Source organism: Solanum lycopersicum, chromosome 2 (assembly GCF_036512215.1).
Source record: "Solanum lycopersicum chromosome 2, SLM_r2.1".
NCBI classification, from domain to species: Eukaryota; Viridiplantae; Streptophyta; class Magnoliopsida; order Solanales; family Solanaceae; genus Solanum; species Solanum lycopersicum.
The window spans coordinates 45,356,736-45,374,316 of record NC_090801.1 but is presented as its reverse complement, the minus strand read 5'-3'; the positions used below and the strand labels follow the sequence as shown (position 1 = coordinate 45,374,316).

Genomic DNA, 17,581 nt, shown 5'->3' with positions numbered 1-17,581 from the left:
AAGCTGACAATTATATGTTAATATATATGTTATCCCTCTTTGATTATGTATATTTTGGATCTTCCGGTAAGAATTGTAGTATTCATGTGTTAAATAAAATTTGGGGGTTAGCTTTTTAAGGATTACTAAGTTATATTTTTATTTAGAATTTTAATTTGTTGATAAATCTTGAAAACCTTAGAATTTTTAGTTGTTTTATTTATGTGTTAGGTAGGTCTTAACTATTTTAGATATTTCTAAGTTTATTTGTAGAAGTTAGAATTTTCATTTCTTGCTAAATCAAATAATTATTTGTTAACACATATATTTTTAAAAAGATTCATTACTTGGTGTATCCATCATCTACTACTAAACACATAAAAAAGAACATATATAGGGTGTAAATTGAATTTTAAAAATAAAAAGTCGGCCTTCAATGTATAAAATTAGCGTAAATAAAGTGGTATTTGCAAATTAATTTAGAATTGCTTTGTAAGGAAATGACTCATAATTAATATATGTATTATAAATAGGGAGGAGTATAAAAAAAAGTCAAATAAGACTATTTAGGACATTTAATTATCATAAGAAATACATTTAATTATCATAAGAAATATGTTAGAATAATTAACATATTAAAAATTCATCAAAAGGTATATAAAATAAACTATACATATCCTTTTATCACGAGATATATGTATGTAGGTATATATCGACGCATCAAAATTTAATTAAATTTGTACTATTGCAAACCTAAATGCATCTAAATATTTTATTCCAAATTAACTAAGGAAATTTCTGTAAGTTTTCTAATAATGTTTGGTTATACTGAACCTTCTTCAGAAAAAAAAATCACAAAATAAGTTTCAAGTTCAAAAGTGTAATTTTAATAACTTTTTTAAGTGAATATTATTTTTCTAACCTACAAAGTTTCCACTTCTATTTATCTAAACCTAACCCGATTTCTAAATAGAGGTATATATTTTATTTAAAAATACTTCTTGTTTTTTTTAATAAAATATTTTACTTTAATGGGATTCTTCATACTAGCACTCCCTCCTAAGACCACACATGCAAGTTCACCCTCATATAACTCATGTCACGATGTTTTCCCTCTCACGCTTTATTATAATTAAATTAGGAAAAGACATTAATTTTCTTTGAAAATTTAGTCATTTGAACTATCATATCGATCTATTCTATATCTAAATAACTTATAAGTAAATTTGTTCACCCCTAAAATTGAAACGTAAAAAAAACTAACAAAGAAAGTAACACGCGAGTAAGGAAAATTAAAGTTTTAAAAAGCAATAAAAAATGAAAACTCTCATTACCTCCACAACCTCAAAGCATCACGACGACGATAGTCTGGTGGTATTGATTGTTGTGATTGTTTGATAGTTGTTCAAATCTGAAAGTGCAGAACTCATTGAAACGTCATCAAAATAATGATTGATTGATTTGAGCTTGCCGGAATACCAACAATATAAGATAAAAAAATAAAATAAAAAAGGGATAAGGAGAAAGGATTTCATTCGATGTTTCTTGATGGTTGATTTGAGGTTTTAGTGTCTGTTTTCTCTGGTGGTCTGGGTGGTTGTTTGGTGGCTACTACTTTTTCAGAAAAGAAGAGAAAACGCCATTGTGAAGGTAGTGGTGGTGATGAGTATGGTGTTCTTTGACAGAGAAGACGAAGAAAATTGTGGTATGAGTTGAAATGAGTAATTTTTCTTACAAGATCACAAATAAAGTGAGTAGGATTAATGGATGAAAAAAATATTTAAAAAATTTAACAATTAAATAGAAATTAATTAGTATAAAATATAAAATTAATAAAAGAAACATTATTCATAAAGAAAACAAACCAAAAAAATATAGTTTCTGATGTGGAGCTAACATATATACTAGTGTTGAGGTAGCCATTATTGTAATACGTCACATATGGTAAGAATAGTGTTACACGTTTTAAAATGGTATTAAATTTATTTTTAAATAATAAAATTGTAATATTTACTTCTAATAGTTTAAATAAGTTGTTGATTTTTCAAAACAAGCTCAGGGAAAATTGATGTATTTTCCCTAAAAAAACAATAATGTCATTTTATCGAATATAAGGTGGACAACTCGACTTATTATAAAACTAAGTTCCAACATCTTTAGTCCTAATCATATTATTTGGCTAATAACTTTAGCAAATAGAACTTATTTTTAAAATTTAAAAATATAAAAAAAGATTTATTAATTTTTTTCATGATCAATCATCATTATTTTTTATCATAATAGCAATAATATATTCTATATAATTTTATAAGGTGAAGATTATTTTACCAGTGAAGTAGTATTAATTAAGTGCGTATTTAGGAAAGGTAAAAGGATGATTTAGACTTGTATGATTTCGTTTCATTCATATTGGGGGTAGGAAAGAAAATTGCAGGGTGAAGAATCGAATCTCTACCGATAAAGTAAAATTTTAAATAACCAACCAACTGAATTGAGCTATTAAGATTCCTCTAAACTTATTATGATTAATGTTATCACATATTTTTATTTAAATGCATAAAAAACCTTAATATACAGATAATATGATAAAGTAGGACCGAAGCTTGGAACTTGTTTCATCAAACTATTAAAATTTATTAATTTTTTAAAAAAACATTTTTTTCTAGCATGTTTTTCTAAAAAGAAAAATCTTATGTGAGAAAAAAAATTATTTTTGATCACCCAATGTAAAAATACTTTTAAGTAGAAACTAAAAAGTGTTATGCCAAATTTTGAGAAGTGTTTTACCAAAAATCTCCAGTGAGCAACAATTAGTATGATGAGACATGTTTTTGAATTGTATTTTTATATTTAGAAAATTAGTACAACTCCTGTGAATATTAATTATTATTATTATAAGAATTCAGTCAACTGAATATATAAGAATAAAAATGAATGTGTTTAATGAAGATGGCATGTAAGAAAGAATGAGTACGGTACCAATCATAAAATATCAAACGAATCCCAAGTATTATTATTATTTTATTTCAACAAACTATATGCATATGAGGTTTTGTTATTACTTCAATATATGTATAAATATAAAAATCATATTGTACCACGTAATATAAAAATAAGTTTCGTGTGTATTATATCTTTCTCGAAATACTTATGAAAACATTGAATATGTTGCTATTTAAGTGGAAATATATGAATTAAGAAATTCACTTCATGAAGATAGATTGATTCGCTTGGTGTTTCGCTTGGTGACTCATTGTGTTGGATTATATTATGAACACCAACACTTAACTTAATATTCTCAATTGCTTTATAACATTGAACTGATCATCAACAGAGCTTATAGTAATGACCTAATTTCATCGTCTCCTATTTCTAATATTTTTAAAAAGAAATAAGCCCAATGATTAGTTGTTCAATATCTATCTATACATATATTTTAAGTTAGTATTATACGCGTTGATAATATTATTATATGCATTGATACAATATCATAACATTAATGATCTCCAACACAGAAGAAAGAATAACTTAAAAAATTTAGATAACAAACAAATCAGAAAAACGCTTAAATTAAGCGTAATACAATTAGTGATTTTCAGAAAAGGCGAATGAAAAATTAAAAATGACAGAAACTGATAGTAATAAAATCATTATTTTGATATTCAAGAATCAATTAAAACACTTTTACGTTCTTTCTTAAAACTAAAAAATATAACTCAGATGATTGTCTACTTGTTAACTCAAAATCACCTGTTGTTAATAGATATATTTGTTTTTGTCTCCTACTTAGTGATTTGATTCCATATTAGAGCTCCAACTAAATTTCGAGTACACATTATTTTTTATATTTAATAAATCTGTGAAGTAGTAAAAACCCTCCTTAAAAATAATGTTAACTATAAAGAAATAAAAGGAACAATCCTCTTACATTTTAAACTATTAAAACTTAAAAATAAACAATAATTTCGTGAGTTAAAATAATTGGATGATATAACTTTTAATAAAATTTGCCCTAAGTTAATATAACATTTGTGATAAAATTTGCCCAAAAAAAACTTTCAAAAATGCATAAATAATAATTTTCATATCCGCAGTGTGAACGTGAAAATTTTTCACAAATTTTCATGCACTGATTTTTCAGATACGTGTAAAGTTTGATTTTGTTTCTCAATAGATAATTACAACGGACAATATTTTTGGATCAATTCCCAAAGTCCCTCCTTAGACCACGTAGCAAGGGGCTATTTTGTTATTTTTCACTTAACCCACAGAAATAAGATTCCTTCACGTTTTTTTCACTTTCATACTTGATTTTTTTTCCTTTATAACCTCCTATACATTTGAAGGTTTCTTGCATCATTCATCATTGAAAATCAACTTCATACTTTTATAGAGTTTTTTTCCCTATTAAGTTTGTTTAGTTTGAAATTCAATAGCTTTTTCGATTCTTTCAACTTTTGCTAAAATGGAGAAAGCTAATCGTCAAGACAAAGGAAAAAGGATTGTAGAGGATGTAAGTGTAGACTTAACATTAGAGCTTCCGATGGACACTCAAATGGAGTACTGGAGGCAAAGGAATTTATTGCCGCCTATGGATACTCAAATGGAGTGGAGGCAACAAAATTATCCATTTTCTGTGACCGGGACGTCTTCTTTGCCGGGGGATACTGAAATCGAGTGGAGGCAAAAGTTGGAGACTGAAATGGCTTGGAGGCGAAGAATGGAGACTGAAATTGAGTGCAGGCGTAGAATGGAGACTAAGATGGAATGGAGGCAAATCAATGGTCCATCTTCTGTGATGAGGACAGCTTCCATGCCGCCAATGGAGACTCAAACAGAATGGGGGAAAATGAAAGATCCATTTTCTGTTAATAGGACGGCTTTGTTGCCTCCAATGGAGACTGGGATGAACTGGAAGGACAGGAGAGACCTCCAGACACAGACGCGCGGGGACACGCAGCAGAATAGATGGGATAAACTGAATAATGTTATAGTTGTTGAGGAAAATGAAGGGAATGGAACGTCTTCTTTGCCGTCACCTGGTGGATCTGGATCTGTAGGAAGTTTTGGTTCAGCTGGAACTAGTTCTGAAACTCAACAACACCTACCTAATCAAGGTGATCGAAAATTCAATTGAGTTGTTCCATTTAATTAATTTCTTCATTTTCATTATTTTTTGTTCACTTAATTTTCTTTTGTCTAAAACTAAGAAATATTTTTTTCCTTCAGTTGATGGAACTTTCATTGAAGGTGCATCTGGTAGTTCTAATGCGATACCTCCAGTCAGTGGCACATTGGAGCAAATGCAGCATCTGGTATTAGCAGCCATTGAAGCTACTAATGAGCAATCACCCGACTTTTCGGGAAAAGAGGGACTCAGAAATTTCTTGCTCAAAATGCCTGGTGTTGCCACTAAAGGTGATGGACCAAATGGAAAGAAGACTGAAGGATTTTTATACGCGTATAAGAGGGGAGGAGATGTGAAGATTGTTTGTATTTGTCATGGTTATTTTCTGACACCAGCTGAATTTGTTAAACATGCTGGTGGAGGTGATGTTGAAAACCCTTTAAGGCTTATAACTGTCGATCCTAATTAATTAAGCTTTGTAGTGACAATGGCTATTGCCCAATAAACTGTATTAGGTGTAATATCGTTGTTATGTAATTTTTTCTTTTGTTGTTGTACCGAATGACTTCAATGGCTATTTTTCCCAAAAAGGCATTAGCTTTGATATTGTTGTTGTTATTTCATCTTTCTTTTTGTTTTTTTACAGGGCTAAGTTCCTCCTATCTAAGATAATAAAGTTTTTTTCGGGCATACCGCTTGTTTTGTTATGCTATGCATCTCCATTTTTGGCGTAATTGGAAGCAAAAAACAGTTTCTATTCAACAGAATATTTCTGCACCAGGCAAGCCTTAGGTTCTTGTCCCCTTTTAGAGTAGATGAATTACTCCCTCTATTTAAAAAAGAGTGATCTAATTTGACTTGATATGAAATTTAAGAAATAAAATAACTTTTTAAATTTTATGATCCTAATTTAAAATTATGTCAAATGTATCAAAATATTATTGTATATGTCTTTTGGAAAGATGAAATTAAAATGTTATAAAAAAATAATAAACAATAATTCTATTACATAGGGGTTATAGAAAAAAATATATCATTAAAAAATACATAATATATTTATCCACATAAGCGACTGCTCAAAGGCCAAATTCATTATTCGTTTCATGCCCAATGACTGTTAGGATCGAATTCACGCACACACACTAGATGAATGAAGAACACAAGAACTTTTAAGAGAAAGAGATGAGAAATCTAGAGAGAGAGAGAGAGAGAGAACCCAATATTTCGTGGTAACACCCCATGAGTAAACTTCCAAGACGGTGAGTTATATTTATATTAATAAATCAGAGTATTTTTTGTTAAAGAGAATAAATAGAGAATAAATAGGAAAGCGTAAAATAGAGAATAAATAAGTAAATCAAAAATAGAGAATAAATAGGAAAGCCTAAAATTAATCAGGATCCACTACCTAACAATTCTCCCACTTGGAGACTGACTCAGTCATCCAAAAAATACATTCTCAAAAAAATCTCTTCATCATCAACATCTTTACCGCACCGCAACATCTGTAGAAACAGTTATAGAAGACCAATCGAGGTTTTACATAACCTCAGTTTCCCAACATCAACACATTTCGTCAACATGTCTGTCGGGTTCTTTGCACCCTCTATCTTCTCCAAGCACATATCACCATCCTCCACTGCCCTGCGAGTGAAATGGTATCGCCTTCTAATGTGCTTTGTCTTTGAATGATAGGCTGGATTTTTCACTAACTGTATGGCACTCTGGCTACTGAGTAAAGAATCTTGTCGCTCTGCTTCTTGCCCAATTCTTCAAGATAATCTGCCAGCCATATCATCTCTTTCTCACCTTCAGCTATTGCCACATACTCAGCTTCAGTAGATGAAAGAGAAACACACTTCTGAAGCCTGGACATCCAACTCACTGCTGTCCACCTATGGTGTAAATGTACCCAGATGTACTCTTGCTCGAGTCAACATCCCCACCAAGATCAGCATCTACAAAATCCTGTAGAGTCACCTTGCCTTTGCCAAATCAAAGTGAAGTACTGGATGTACCTCTCAGATATCTCAGAAGCCACTTCACAGCTTCCCAATGCTCTTTCCCAGGGTTCGCCATGTACCTGCCAACAACTCCCACAGCATGTGCTATATCAGGTCTAGTGCAGACCATAGCATACATCAAACTACCAACTGCTGAAGCATATGGAACAAGTGCCATGTGATCACGCTCCTCGGCAGTCTTGGGTGACTGCTCCTTTGACAATCTAAAGTGATTTGCCAATGGAGTAGTCCTGGGTTTAGCATCATTAACCCTGAATCTTCTCAACACACTCTCAATGTACAACTCCTGAGATAGATTTAAAGTGCCAGCAGATCTATCCCGAGAAATCTTCATCCCCAAAATCTGTTTTGCTGGACCCAAATCTTTCATCTCAAACGCTACAGACAACCTTGTATTCAGATTGTTAATCTCCCTCATACTAGATCCTGCAATCAACATATCATCCACATACAAGAGTAGAAAGACATATGAATCAGTGTATTTCTTGAAGTAACAACAAGGATCCTTTTCAGCTTTGCAGAATCCACTCTTGGTCATGAAGGAGTCAAACTTCTTGTACCACTGCCTTGGTGCTTGCTTTAGTCCATACAAGCTCCTGGTGAGCTTGCACACCATATGTTCCTCTCCTGGAACCACAAATCCTTCCGGTTGCTGCATATAGATCTCTTTGTCTAAATCTCCATGTAAAAACGTTGCTTTTACATCCATTTGCTCTAGATGCAAATTCTCCGATGCAACACCACTCAAAAGAATTCGAATAGAGGTTAGCTTCACAACAGGAGAGAATATTTCAACATAATCAATACCTTTCCTTTGTGAATATTCTTTAACATCTAAACGAGCCTTGAACCTTCTTTTGCCATCTGGTTCAGTCTTGATTCTGAACACCCACTTGTTCAGCAAAGCTCTTTTCCCTGCAGGTCGCTCTGTCAACACTTATGTGTCGTTCTTCGCAAGTGACCTCATCTAATCATCCATGGCTTTCTCCAACTTGATCGAATCCTCCACCTGTAGGGCCTCATCAAAAGACTCTGGTTCCCCCTCATCAGTTAGCAATAGATAGTGTAATGAAGGTGAATACCTATCTGGTGCCCTGATGGATCTGGATGATCTCCTTAACACCTGCTCAGGTGTAACTTGCTCTACTTCATATTCTTCAGTGGGAGTTGGTTGAGTATCTGCTTGAGATTCTCTGGGGTTACTCATGTCCAACTCAACCTCAACTCCCACTTGCTTTGTAATCTCTAGAAACTTCTGCTCTCTGTCCTTGTACAGGACAGACTCATCAAATGTAACGTTGCAATGTCTCAGGATCTTTCTGTTCTTGTAATCCTTAAACCTGTAACCAAAAAAATCAGAACCATATCCTATGAAGTAACACTTCACAGCCTTGGCGTCAAGCTTCTCTCTCTTTTCTGGATCAACATGAACATAAGAAGTGCAACCAAAAGTCCTTAAGTGTGAGTACTTGAAATCTTTTCCTGTCCACACCTACTCTGGAATCTTGAACCTTAAAGGAACTGATGGTCCCCTGTTGATCAAGTATGCAGTTGTGCTCACAGCATCCGCCCAAAGTGTTTTGGGCAGCCCACAGTGTATCCTCAAACTCCCTGCATGCTCATTCAATGTTCTGTTCATCCTCTCAGCAATTCCATTCTACCTTACCTTACTAGGAATTTTTCTCATCAATTTGATTCCTCAGCTGCACAGAATGCCTTGAACTCTGATTTGTCGTACTCTCCTCCATTGTCAGACCTTAGGCATTTGACTTTTAAACCGGTCTAATTCTCAACTTCAGCTTTCCACTTCTTGAAAGTTGCAAACACAGTTGACTTATGCTTCAAGAAGTAAACCCATACCTTTCTGCTGAAATCATCAATGAAGGTAACATAGAATCTGGATCCTCCAAGTGAAGATACTGGAGATGGTCCCCAAACATCTGTGTGGACCATTTCCAATCGCACTTTCTTTGGCTCACTAGGAATCTTTGTGAAGCTTACTCTTTTCTGTTTGCCCATAACACAGCTCTCGCAAAGACCCATATCAACAGACTTCAGACCCTCTAATGCTCCTTTTGCAACCAGCATCTTCATTCCTTTAGTACTCAAGTGTCCAAGTATGTTATGCCACAGACATGAACCGGAAGCACCTTCAGCAACAGCGGCCATATTTATACACCCTGCAGTGGTGTACAGGGTTCCAGATTTGGTGCCACGAGCTACTACCATGGCACTTTTCACGATCTTCCATGAACCTTTCCCAAACACTGCTGCATATCCCGTGCTATCCATCTGACCAACAGAGATCAGATTTTTCTTGATCCCAGGAATATATGTGACATCCTCCAATGTCCACTGGTTTCTCGAGGTGGTCTTTATGCAAACATCCCCCTTTCCTTCAATCTCTAAGGCTTTATTGTCAGCAAGATATGCTTTTCCAAAATTTCCAGATTTGATGTTTTGGAACAACTCCTTGCTTGGAGACTAATGGAAAGATGCACCAGAATCCAAAATCAATGATTCAACCGGGCTGTTGACACTAAGGATTAGAGCATCCCCAATGTCTTTTGCTGAATTTACAGAATCATTGTCATCTCCAAATTTCTGATTCTGTTTCTTCTTTGGCTTTGTGCAGTTCATCCGAAAGTGCCTTTCTCTACAGTTCCAACAAGTCACGTTTGATCTGTTCAGTGATTTTCCTCGATTCTTTGATTTTGATCGACCATGTTGATTTTGGCCTTCCGTCTCACTTCTCCCCCTTTGATCAACGCTAAGAGCACTGCCCGATGAATCTCCCACTTCTCGTTCGCGAATACTTTTGCTAAGAACAACATCACAGATTTCATCAAACTTCAGTTTCTCAAATCCACGGGAACTGCTAATCGCAGCAACAACAATATCCCAAGACTCGGGCAGCGATGACATCAAAATCAACGCCTTAATTTCATCTTCGAAATTAATATCCACAGAATTGAGTTGACTCACAATCATATTCAACTCATTTATATGATCAGAAACGGATCCAGTTTCAGACATCTGTAAATTGAACAATCTACGCATCAAATATACCTTGTTCATAGCCGATGGCCAGTGCCTTCAACAGACCAGACGTAGTCTTCTCCTTCGCGATGTTTAACGCCACGTTTCTTGACAAAGTCAATCGGATCAACCCTAGAGCCTGGCGATCCTTGAGTTTCCACTTATCCTCCTTCATGGATTCCGGCTTCACCCCGATCAACAGTTCGTGGAGATCTTTCTGGTACAGATAATCTTCGATCTACATCTTCCAGAAACTTAAATCATATCCATCAAAATTCTCGATTCCAAGCTTCGAACTATCCATCTTCTGTGATCGTGTTGAATCTCTTTAGCTCTGATACCAGTTGTTAGGATCGAATTCACGCACACACACTAGATGAATGAAGAACACAAGAACTTTCAAGAGAAAGAGATGAGAAATCTAGAGAGAGAGATAGAAAACCCAATATTTCGTGGTAACACCCCGTGAGTAAACTTCCATGGCGGTGAGGTATATTTATTATAATAAATCAGAGTATTTTTTGTTACAGAGAATAAATAGGAAAGCCTAAAATAGCGAATAAATAAAAAAGCCTAAAATAGAGAATAAATAGGAAAGCCTAAAATTAATTAGGCTCCACTACCTATCAATGACATGGGCTTTTTCTTAGAAGATTTTGTCTTGCTCTGATCACAATGATCAGGGTTATTAGTACATCTTCTTGATGATATAGATAATGACTTAGCGCTCACTCGAACTTACTAACATTTTAAGTTAGAAAAATGATTGTGTGCATTAGAATAGTTATTTTTGTTAACAGCTAAAACATTTCATTTTGGACACCGTGGATAACAATTGAGTGTGAAAGATAAATTGTTTACTGACCTTAACCTTTTCCTATTAAGGGTTCAAACGGACTCATCTGCTTGTCTCGAGAAATAATTTAAGCGAATCAATTTAATATGAGATTATTTGTTTTATTTTTTAATTTTATTATTTCTAGTAAGAAAGTGTCAAATATACTTTTTTCTTTCATTTATTTGTATGTTTTATTAGTATTTGATATGCTATCTAATAAAAAATCGTGGTTAATGAACTTGACAAATATAAACTTAACTTAGAGTTTTCCTCAAACGCCTAATTTCACATTAAGTTATCATTATAATTACTTTTCATTTTGTTTAATTGGTTAAGATTTTAAATATTTATGTGTTAATTAGGGATTTAAGGTTTTTGCAGTTTAACTTTTTAAAGGGTTTTAAAGTTATTTCTTCAACTTAAAGAGTGATGAATTCTTGCTAATCGTTGTAACACGTGAAACACCTAATATTAGTTGTTTTCTTTATAAAACCCCCAAAAAAACTTGCACCATATTCGAAGTTTTTTTTTTGAGTTAAAATTTTATATTTTGTTAAGTCTAATAATATGTTTTGTTAATATATAATATATGTTGTTAGTTGTACATGCTAGGGATATCACAAGCGAATGATTTTTGTTTTTTTAAAAAGAGTATATATTGGTTTGGTTGTTATATCTTATTAATTATTGGGCATGCGCGTTGTGCGTGTACCACATACGTCAATAAGTAAATATCTTTATAAAGTTAAATAAATATTATTTTAAAATGTAATACCAACTTAGGCTCAGTGAATTCATCTTATTATTTTCTTCCTTAAAAATTAAGTATGAAATTATAATATTATATTATTAGATCGATCTTGTATATAACTTCAAAGATACGAACCAAAGCTTCCAAATATAATCTACAGAAAAAACACAAAAATGTTGAATGAAATGAATTTGATTCATATCAGTATCATGTAATCAAACTTAGTCAATGCAGGACAATGTAGAGTCATACTTGATATTTCTAACCTTATGAATTCATTTTCCTCAAAATTCTTTTCAGTGTTCCTAAATAAAGGGAAGATGTCAAACTTGCGATACACTTTACTGTTACTCTCAAGTCATAGTCTAATTTGAAAAAATATAAATGATCAAAATCTTATAAACAAACAATAGAAGGTGGTAAATGAGGAGAAAAGAAGGAACTTTACCATAGGAGAACGTAGAACTACTAGTGGAAGAACCCAAGATGACAAATTCGTATTTGGTAATGGTATATATTGATTTAGCTGTAACTCTTCATGTTCTTTAGTTTAAGACTAAAAGGGCGAAAACCTTAATTCATGTACTTAGCTAAGAAAAAATATTCACCTAGACCTAATTTTTGGGGTATGAGTTAGGTCTAAGACCTAATTTAACATAATTTAATTATGTATTCGAAAAAGCTGAAAGAATTGAAATTAACAAAAATGTTATTAGTATTTGATGATGATGATAAAAATATATCTTTTATCACTTTTCTGTTCTATATATTATATAAATATCGATAAGTTGGTATGTGTTTCTAATCTTAGATTTAGCTCCCTTTTATGCATGTGTATCTATTAATACTCTTGGATCCTCCTCTCTTTTACTTGACGAACCTATACACTTTCTTATCTCTTAATCTATCTAAACCCTACATCCTAATTCTTAAACACGCGTCTTCCACTTCAATATAGGTAACTTACAATCCAAGCTAGCTGGTTGAAAAATAAAATTTCTTAACATGGCGAGAAGAACCACCCTAGCTAAATATAGGTAGCAAGGAGTGAAGCAGCTCAAACATTCATACCTTATTAACTAATTCTTCTTCTTATATTTTGAAATAAATACGCATTGTCTCATAAATTAATAATTTAATATCAGACCTCAAATTAAATACACCTAGATACATGTTTTTTTGCTCTCAGTTATATTTTGAAATACAAATAGGGAAAGAGGTAGGTGAGCGAGTCATATCAGCCTTGCAAATACACTTAAATATATTATATCCAGAATAAATTACAACTAATTATGAACCCCATTTATCCGAAATGCATGTATATTTTGACCATAATTTTACATGAATGGTACTTTCAAAAATACTCACGAAAAAGCACATAATTAAATTCTTAACTAGTGAAATTTATGTTGTTTACCTTATTTAGGTTACTAATGCCGAAAGTAAAACTAATCAGATATTATAATGTTCAATAAATTTGTCCAATAAAATAAAGTAGAAAAATACAGTTAATTAACCTTTCTAAAGTGGTAAAAAATTATAAAAATAAATTTACAATAACGCGTGTCACTTTTTATAAGTTCCCTTTTGGGAGCAATTTCCTAAGTTATAAAAATGAACTTGCAGTTAACATGTGTCACTTTTGATCAGTTACCACAGAAACGGAATATTCCTTCACATGTTTTGTACCTTCACACCCTCAAATTCTCTCTTTTATCTATAATATTCTAAATGGTCTAATGGTTTTTCAACCCTGAAACTTTCATTGAGATTTCTATGTCCATTTGATAATTTTTTTAGTTTGAAATTCAATAACTCTATTGATTTTTAGATTTTGCTAATATGGAGAAAATTGAAGAAAATAGAGAAAACATGAGGAATGTGGATCTGAATGTAGCGTGTTTATTGAATGGTAATTTGAGAGTTTAGATCTAAGAAATTTATGATATTGAATCATTCATCGTTAATAACTAATGAAAATTATTCTTTGTTGTTTTCAGGTGAATCAAGTGGATCACAAAGAAGTGTTGCTTCAAGTTTGACTGATCTTGAAACCAAACAACCACCTAATCAATGTATAAAATATTTCTTCCTTTTTATTCTCTCATTAAAACACTATTCATTTACTTGAATTAAAAAATAAGTGTAAGTTCACGAAAAATGGTAACGATTAGATTCTCAAAATTACTAACGAGAAATCACTGGTGTTGTCAGGGGAAAGTGCTCAAGAATTCAAAAAGAAGCTGAGGTACTTCTTGCACAACATGCCTTGTGTTGTTTATGACTCACCAAATGGAAAGAAAACTAAAGGATACTTATTATACTCGTCTATGAGGAGAGAAGATCTGAAGATAGTTTGTAGTTGTCATGCTAGTTTTCTAACCCCCGCTGAATTTGTGAAACATGGTGGTGGAGGTGACATTGAAAACCCTTTAAAATATATAGATATAGTTCTTGCCTGAAAAATGGACTAGTTGCTTTATTATGATTGTTATTTGATATTTTCTTTTGTTGTTGTACTAAATAAGTTCAATGGCTATTGCCCAAAAAGGCCTTAGCTTTGATATCGTTGTTATTTTATCTTTTATTTTGTTGAAGAAGAGTAAGTCTCTTCCATCAAAACTATATTAAGGTTATTTTTCGGTCATTTTACTTGTTTTTTTCTATGCAATGTTAATTTGAGCTTTATTTAGAAGCAACTAACATGTTTGAAGTGCTTCTCAGATATTTTTTAAGGATGACAAGCTTATACAAGTACGAACGTTATGGAAAATGAGTTAGAAAAATAATTATTATAATTGGATTGATTTAAATAATTGATTTGATAAGAGTTTCTTATAGTTCTACAATTTTGAATTCAGACAAATGAATTGATGAGTACTCTATGTTTCATAGATAATATGAAGGATTAAAGTTTCATTTGTAGAATTTTCTCTTATTTTCTACGTATTTTTGAATGTAATGAAAGGTTTTTTGAAAAAATATGAACTTATAATGGTAACCGAAACTATCTTTAAATATCCCTTATTTTTTGTAGATATTGTTAGGAAATTCTTCTATTACAAATTCAAAGCAAGTATTTCACTATTTAACTAATAGGACTATGTATAATAAGTTTTTAAAAATAAATTTGCACGATTTCGGGACAGCAAACTAAGCAATTCATTTGTCTCGCCTAGCTTGTCTAGATATTAAAAAAATGTCAATTTCTAATTATCCCTATAAAAGTGTTTTTGTTCCTCTCTTGTAAGATTTTCAATAGTTATGTGTTAATTAAGATTAGGAATTTTAACTTTGTAAAGGGGGTTTAAAATTATTTTTCTGAAAGAAATCATCGTTCGAAATTAATAAGAATGATGTTAATGTCATTCACTATCTTAGAGAAGTCAACAAAGTAGCAGACTATTTAACAAAATGGGTCACAATGATTAACATATCAACCATCTACAATAATTTTGATGAATGGCTATATGGTATATTGTAAAAATTACATAAATATTATAGTGTTGAGAGCTAATTATAACACATTCCTATTGATTCTCAAATTATAAAAATTTCTTTAAATTATTATAGGATATCAGATACATCGGAAACCAGTGGATATATAATTCACTTATTGTGAATAGCACTTTACTTAATGGGAGGGATGTATTGTCACGACCCAAAAATGGACGTGATGGCACTCGTCTTATCCCACCAAGACAAGTAAGCCTAAAACTCAACTATTACAATAAAAATGCGGAAAATTTACTATCAACTTACATTATACCCCAAAACCTGGTTGTCACGTGTAGAAGCGTCTAAAGTATTACAATCGGATCAAAAGAAAATATAAGTCTCATATGATATTGTTTCTAGAGTAGAACAAAATCATAAACAAGAGTAAGGAGGGATGCTGAGATGACCAACAACTACCTCACAAAATCTCCAGGAAGCCTCGGAAAAGAAGAGAATATATCATAAAGTCCAGGCTAGTAACCTACAAAAATTTGTAGAAGCAAGGGGTGAGTACCAAACCACACGGTACTCAGCAAGTAAACCTCTAAACACAAGCTAAGGGGATGAAATACGGGTACTCCTACCACCCCAACCGAACCTCCACAACTACAACCTACATAAACATCAGCCCAACCTAACAACTCACAGTTTACATAGAACGTAACTCAACAAAAACATTTAGACAAATTACATATCCTCCACAACAACACTTTAACAAATTACATATCCTCCACAACAACACTTTACAAATTATATATCCTCAACATCAACACTTAAACAAATTAGATATTCTCAATAGCAACACTTCCAAAAATTTACATATTCTCACTAACACACTTCAACAAATCACATATCCTCAACAACAACACTTCAACAAATCACATATCCTCAACAACAACACTTCAACAAACTATATATCCTCAATAACAAGCTCAGTATTCAACAATCACAAGTTCCGCAAAAAGGCAATCACTAGATCAGTAAAACACAATATCAAGTTCACTAATGATAAGTATGTGCAATGTAATGGAATGCAATGTCAAGTATAATGATGCATGTCTGACCTAGTGATACACACCCGCTGTCTTTCAGTCCGGGACCCATGGGGGACATATCTGTCCATGCATCTGTCGCGGCGCACGACACGACCCTCGATAATAGTAACCATCGCGGAGCGCGATACGTCCCTCGAAATATAGTATCCATCGCGGCGCGTGATACGTCCCTCGAAATGGTACATCCTCTTAAGTACCCATTATTTCTCAATGCACATAACACTTGCCACAACCAATGCCTCAGAATAATGCAGATGACAAGTTCACACATATAATGAGGAGATGACCATTTTCATAACATCACACAGTTCACAACCACAAAAACATGAAGTTACATAAACAATGATTCAACAAGCCTTCAACCCTTTCTCAACACAACACACATAAACAATTAATCACAATGCCTTTTGTTATCCCCATTCTTTTCATCATTAGAATTAATCAATGTGGACAAGTCAACCTATCACCAATCCCGTTACTCCCAACATATACCACAAGGACATACACACATTTCATACACTTAACAAGAGTTTAGAAATCCACTTGCCTCAAATAGTCGAACAATGACTCCAAAACTTGAGCCTTCCTCTTTTGGTTGACTTCCAAACCAATAAAATCTATTCAAATAAATAACCACGATATGATTTCGAAACTAACAACATTCATATTGCTATATCTCTAGCTTACACCCAAAACTCATCCAAATTTATAATAAAATTTCTAAATTTTTATTCCAACCAATTGATCAAATCTCATATTTTTTGAATTTTAAGTTTAGGGTTAAATCTTAATTCTCCAAATAACATAATTATAATGATTTTTATATATCATAATGCACCCACTATTTAACACATATCTCAATATATCAAAACTTGAATCCTAATATGATAATCAAATGAAAATAATTAAAGCCGAAACTAACTGCCCAACACACCAATGGCGGACTACAAAACTATTTGCTGAAACCACTTATTTTCAATGTTCAAATTCATATTTATCGTTCCACTATTAATAATCCTAATCTTGGAGTAATCATTGTCCAATGATTGAACCATAATACTTATACACATTTATAACCCCAAGTTCACATATTAGTATAAATTATACACGTTTTAACCTAAAAATCTATTCCTAGTTACTCAAAAATTTAATAGAAAGGATAAGAATAATTACCTTGATATCTCGAGATAAAAATATCGTTGTTTCTCCTCCTTTTTCTTTTTCTTTTCTCCCTTTCTTTTCTTTTCTTACCTGCGTATTTTTTTTTTC

At 32.5% G+C, this 17,581-nt stretch overlaps 2 protein-coding genes and 1 long non-coding RNA gene across 3 annotated transcripts; 2 read left to right on the top strand and 1 right to left on the bottom strand.

Moving 5' to 3' along the window:
- The first annotated feature begins 4,444 nt into the window (after positions 1-4,444).
- Positions 4,445-5,576, top strand: LOC101247872 (ninja-family protein AFP3-like). Its single transcript, XM_004231643.4, has 2 exons — positions 4,445-5,096; positions 5,209-5,576. The coding sequence occupies exons 1-2, from the start codon at positions 4,445-4,447 to the stop codon at positions 5,574-5,576; spliced, it is 1,020 nt and encodes a 339-aa protein (XP_004231691.2).
- An 8,025-nt stretch (positions 5,577-13,601) lies between these two features.
- Positions 13,602-14,221, top strand: LOC138342082 (ninja-family protein AFP3-like). The gene is made up of 3 exons (XM_069294266.1): positions 13,602-13,671; positions 13,760-13,834; positions 13,974-14,221. The coding sequence occupies exons 1-3, from the start codon at positions 13,602-13,604 to the stop codon at positions 14,219-14,221; spliced, it is 393 nt and encodes a 130-aa protein (XP_069150367.1).
- Positions 14,222-16,731: 2,510 nt separating this feature from the next.
- LOC138342293 (uncharacterized) lies at positions 16,732-17,581 on the bottom strand. Its single transcript, XR_011215145.1, has 2 exons — positions 17,486-17,581; positions 16,732-16,929 (listed from the first exon to the last, which is right to left on the bottom strand). It is a non-coding gene; the product is annotated as an uncharacterized lncRNA (long non-coding RNA).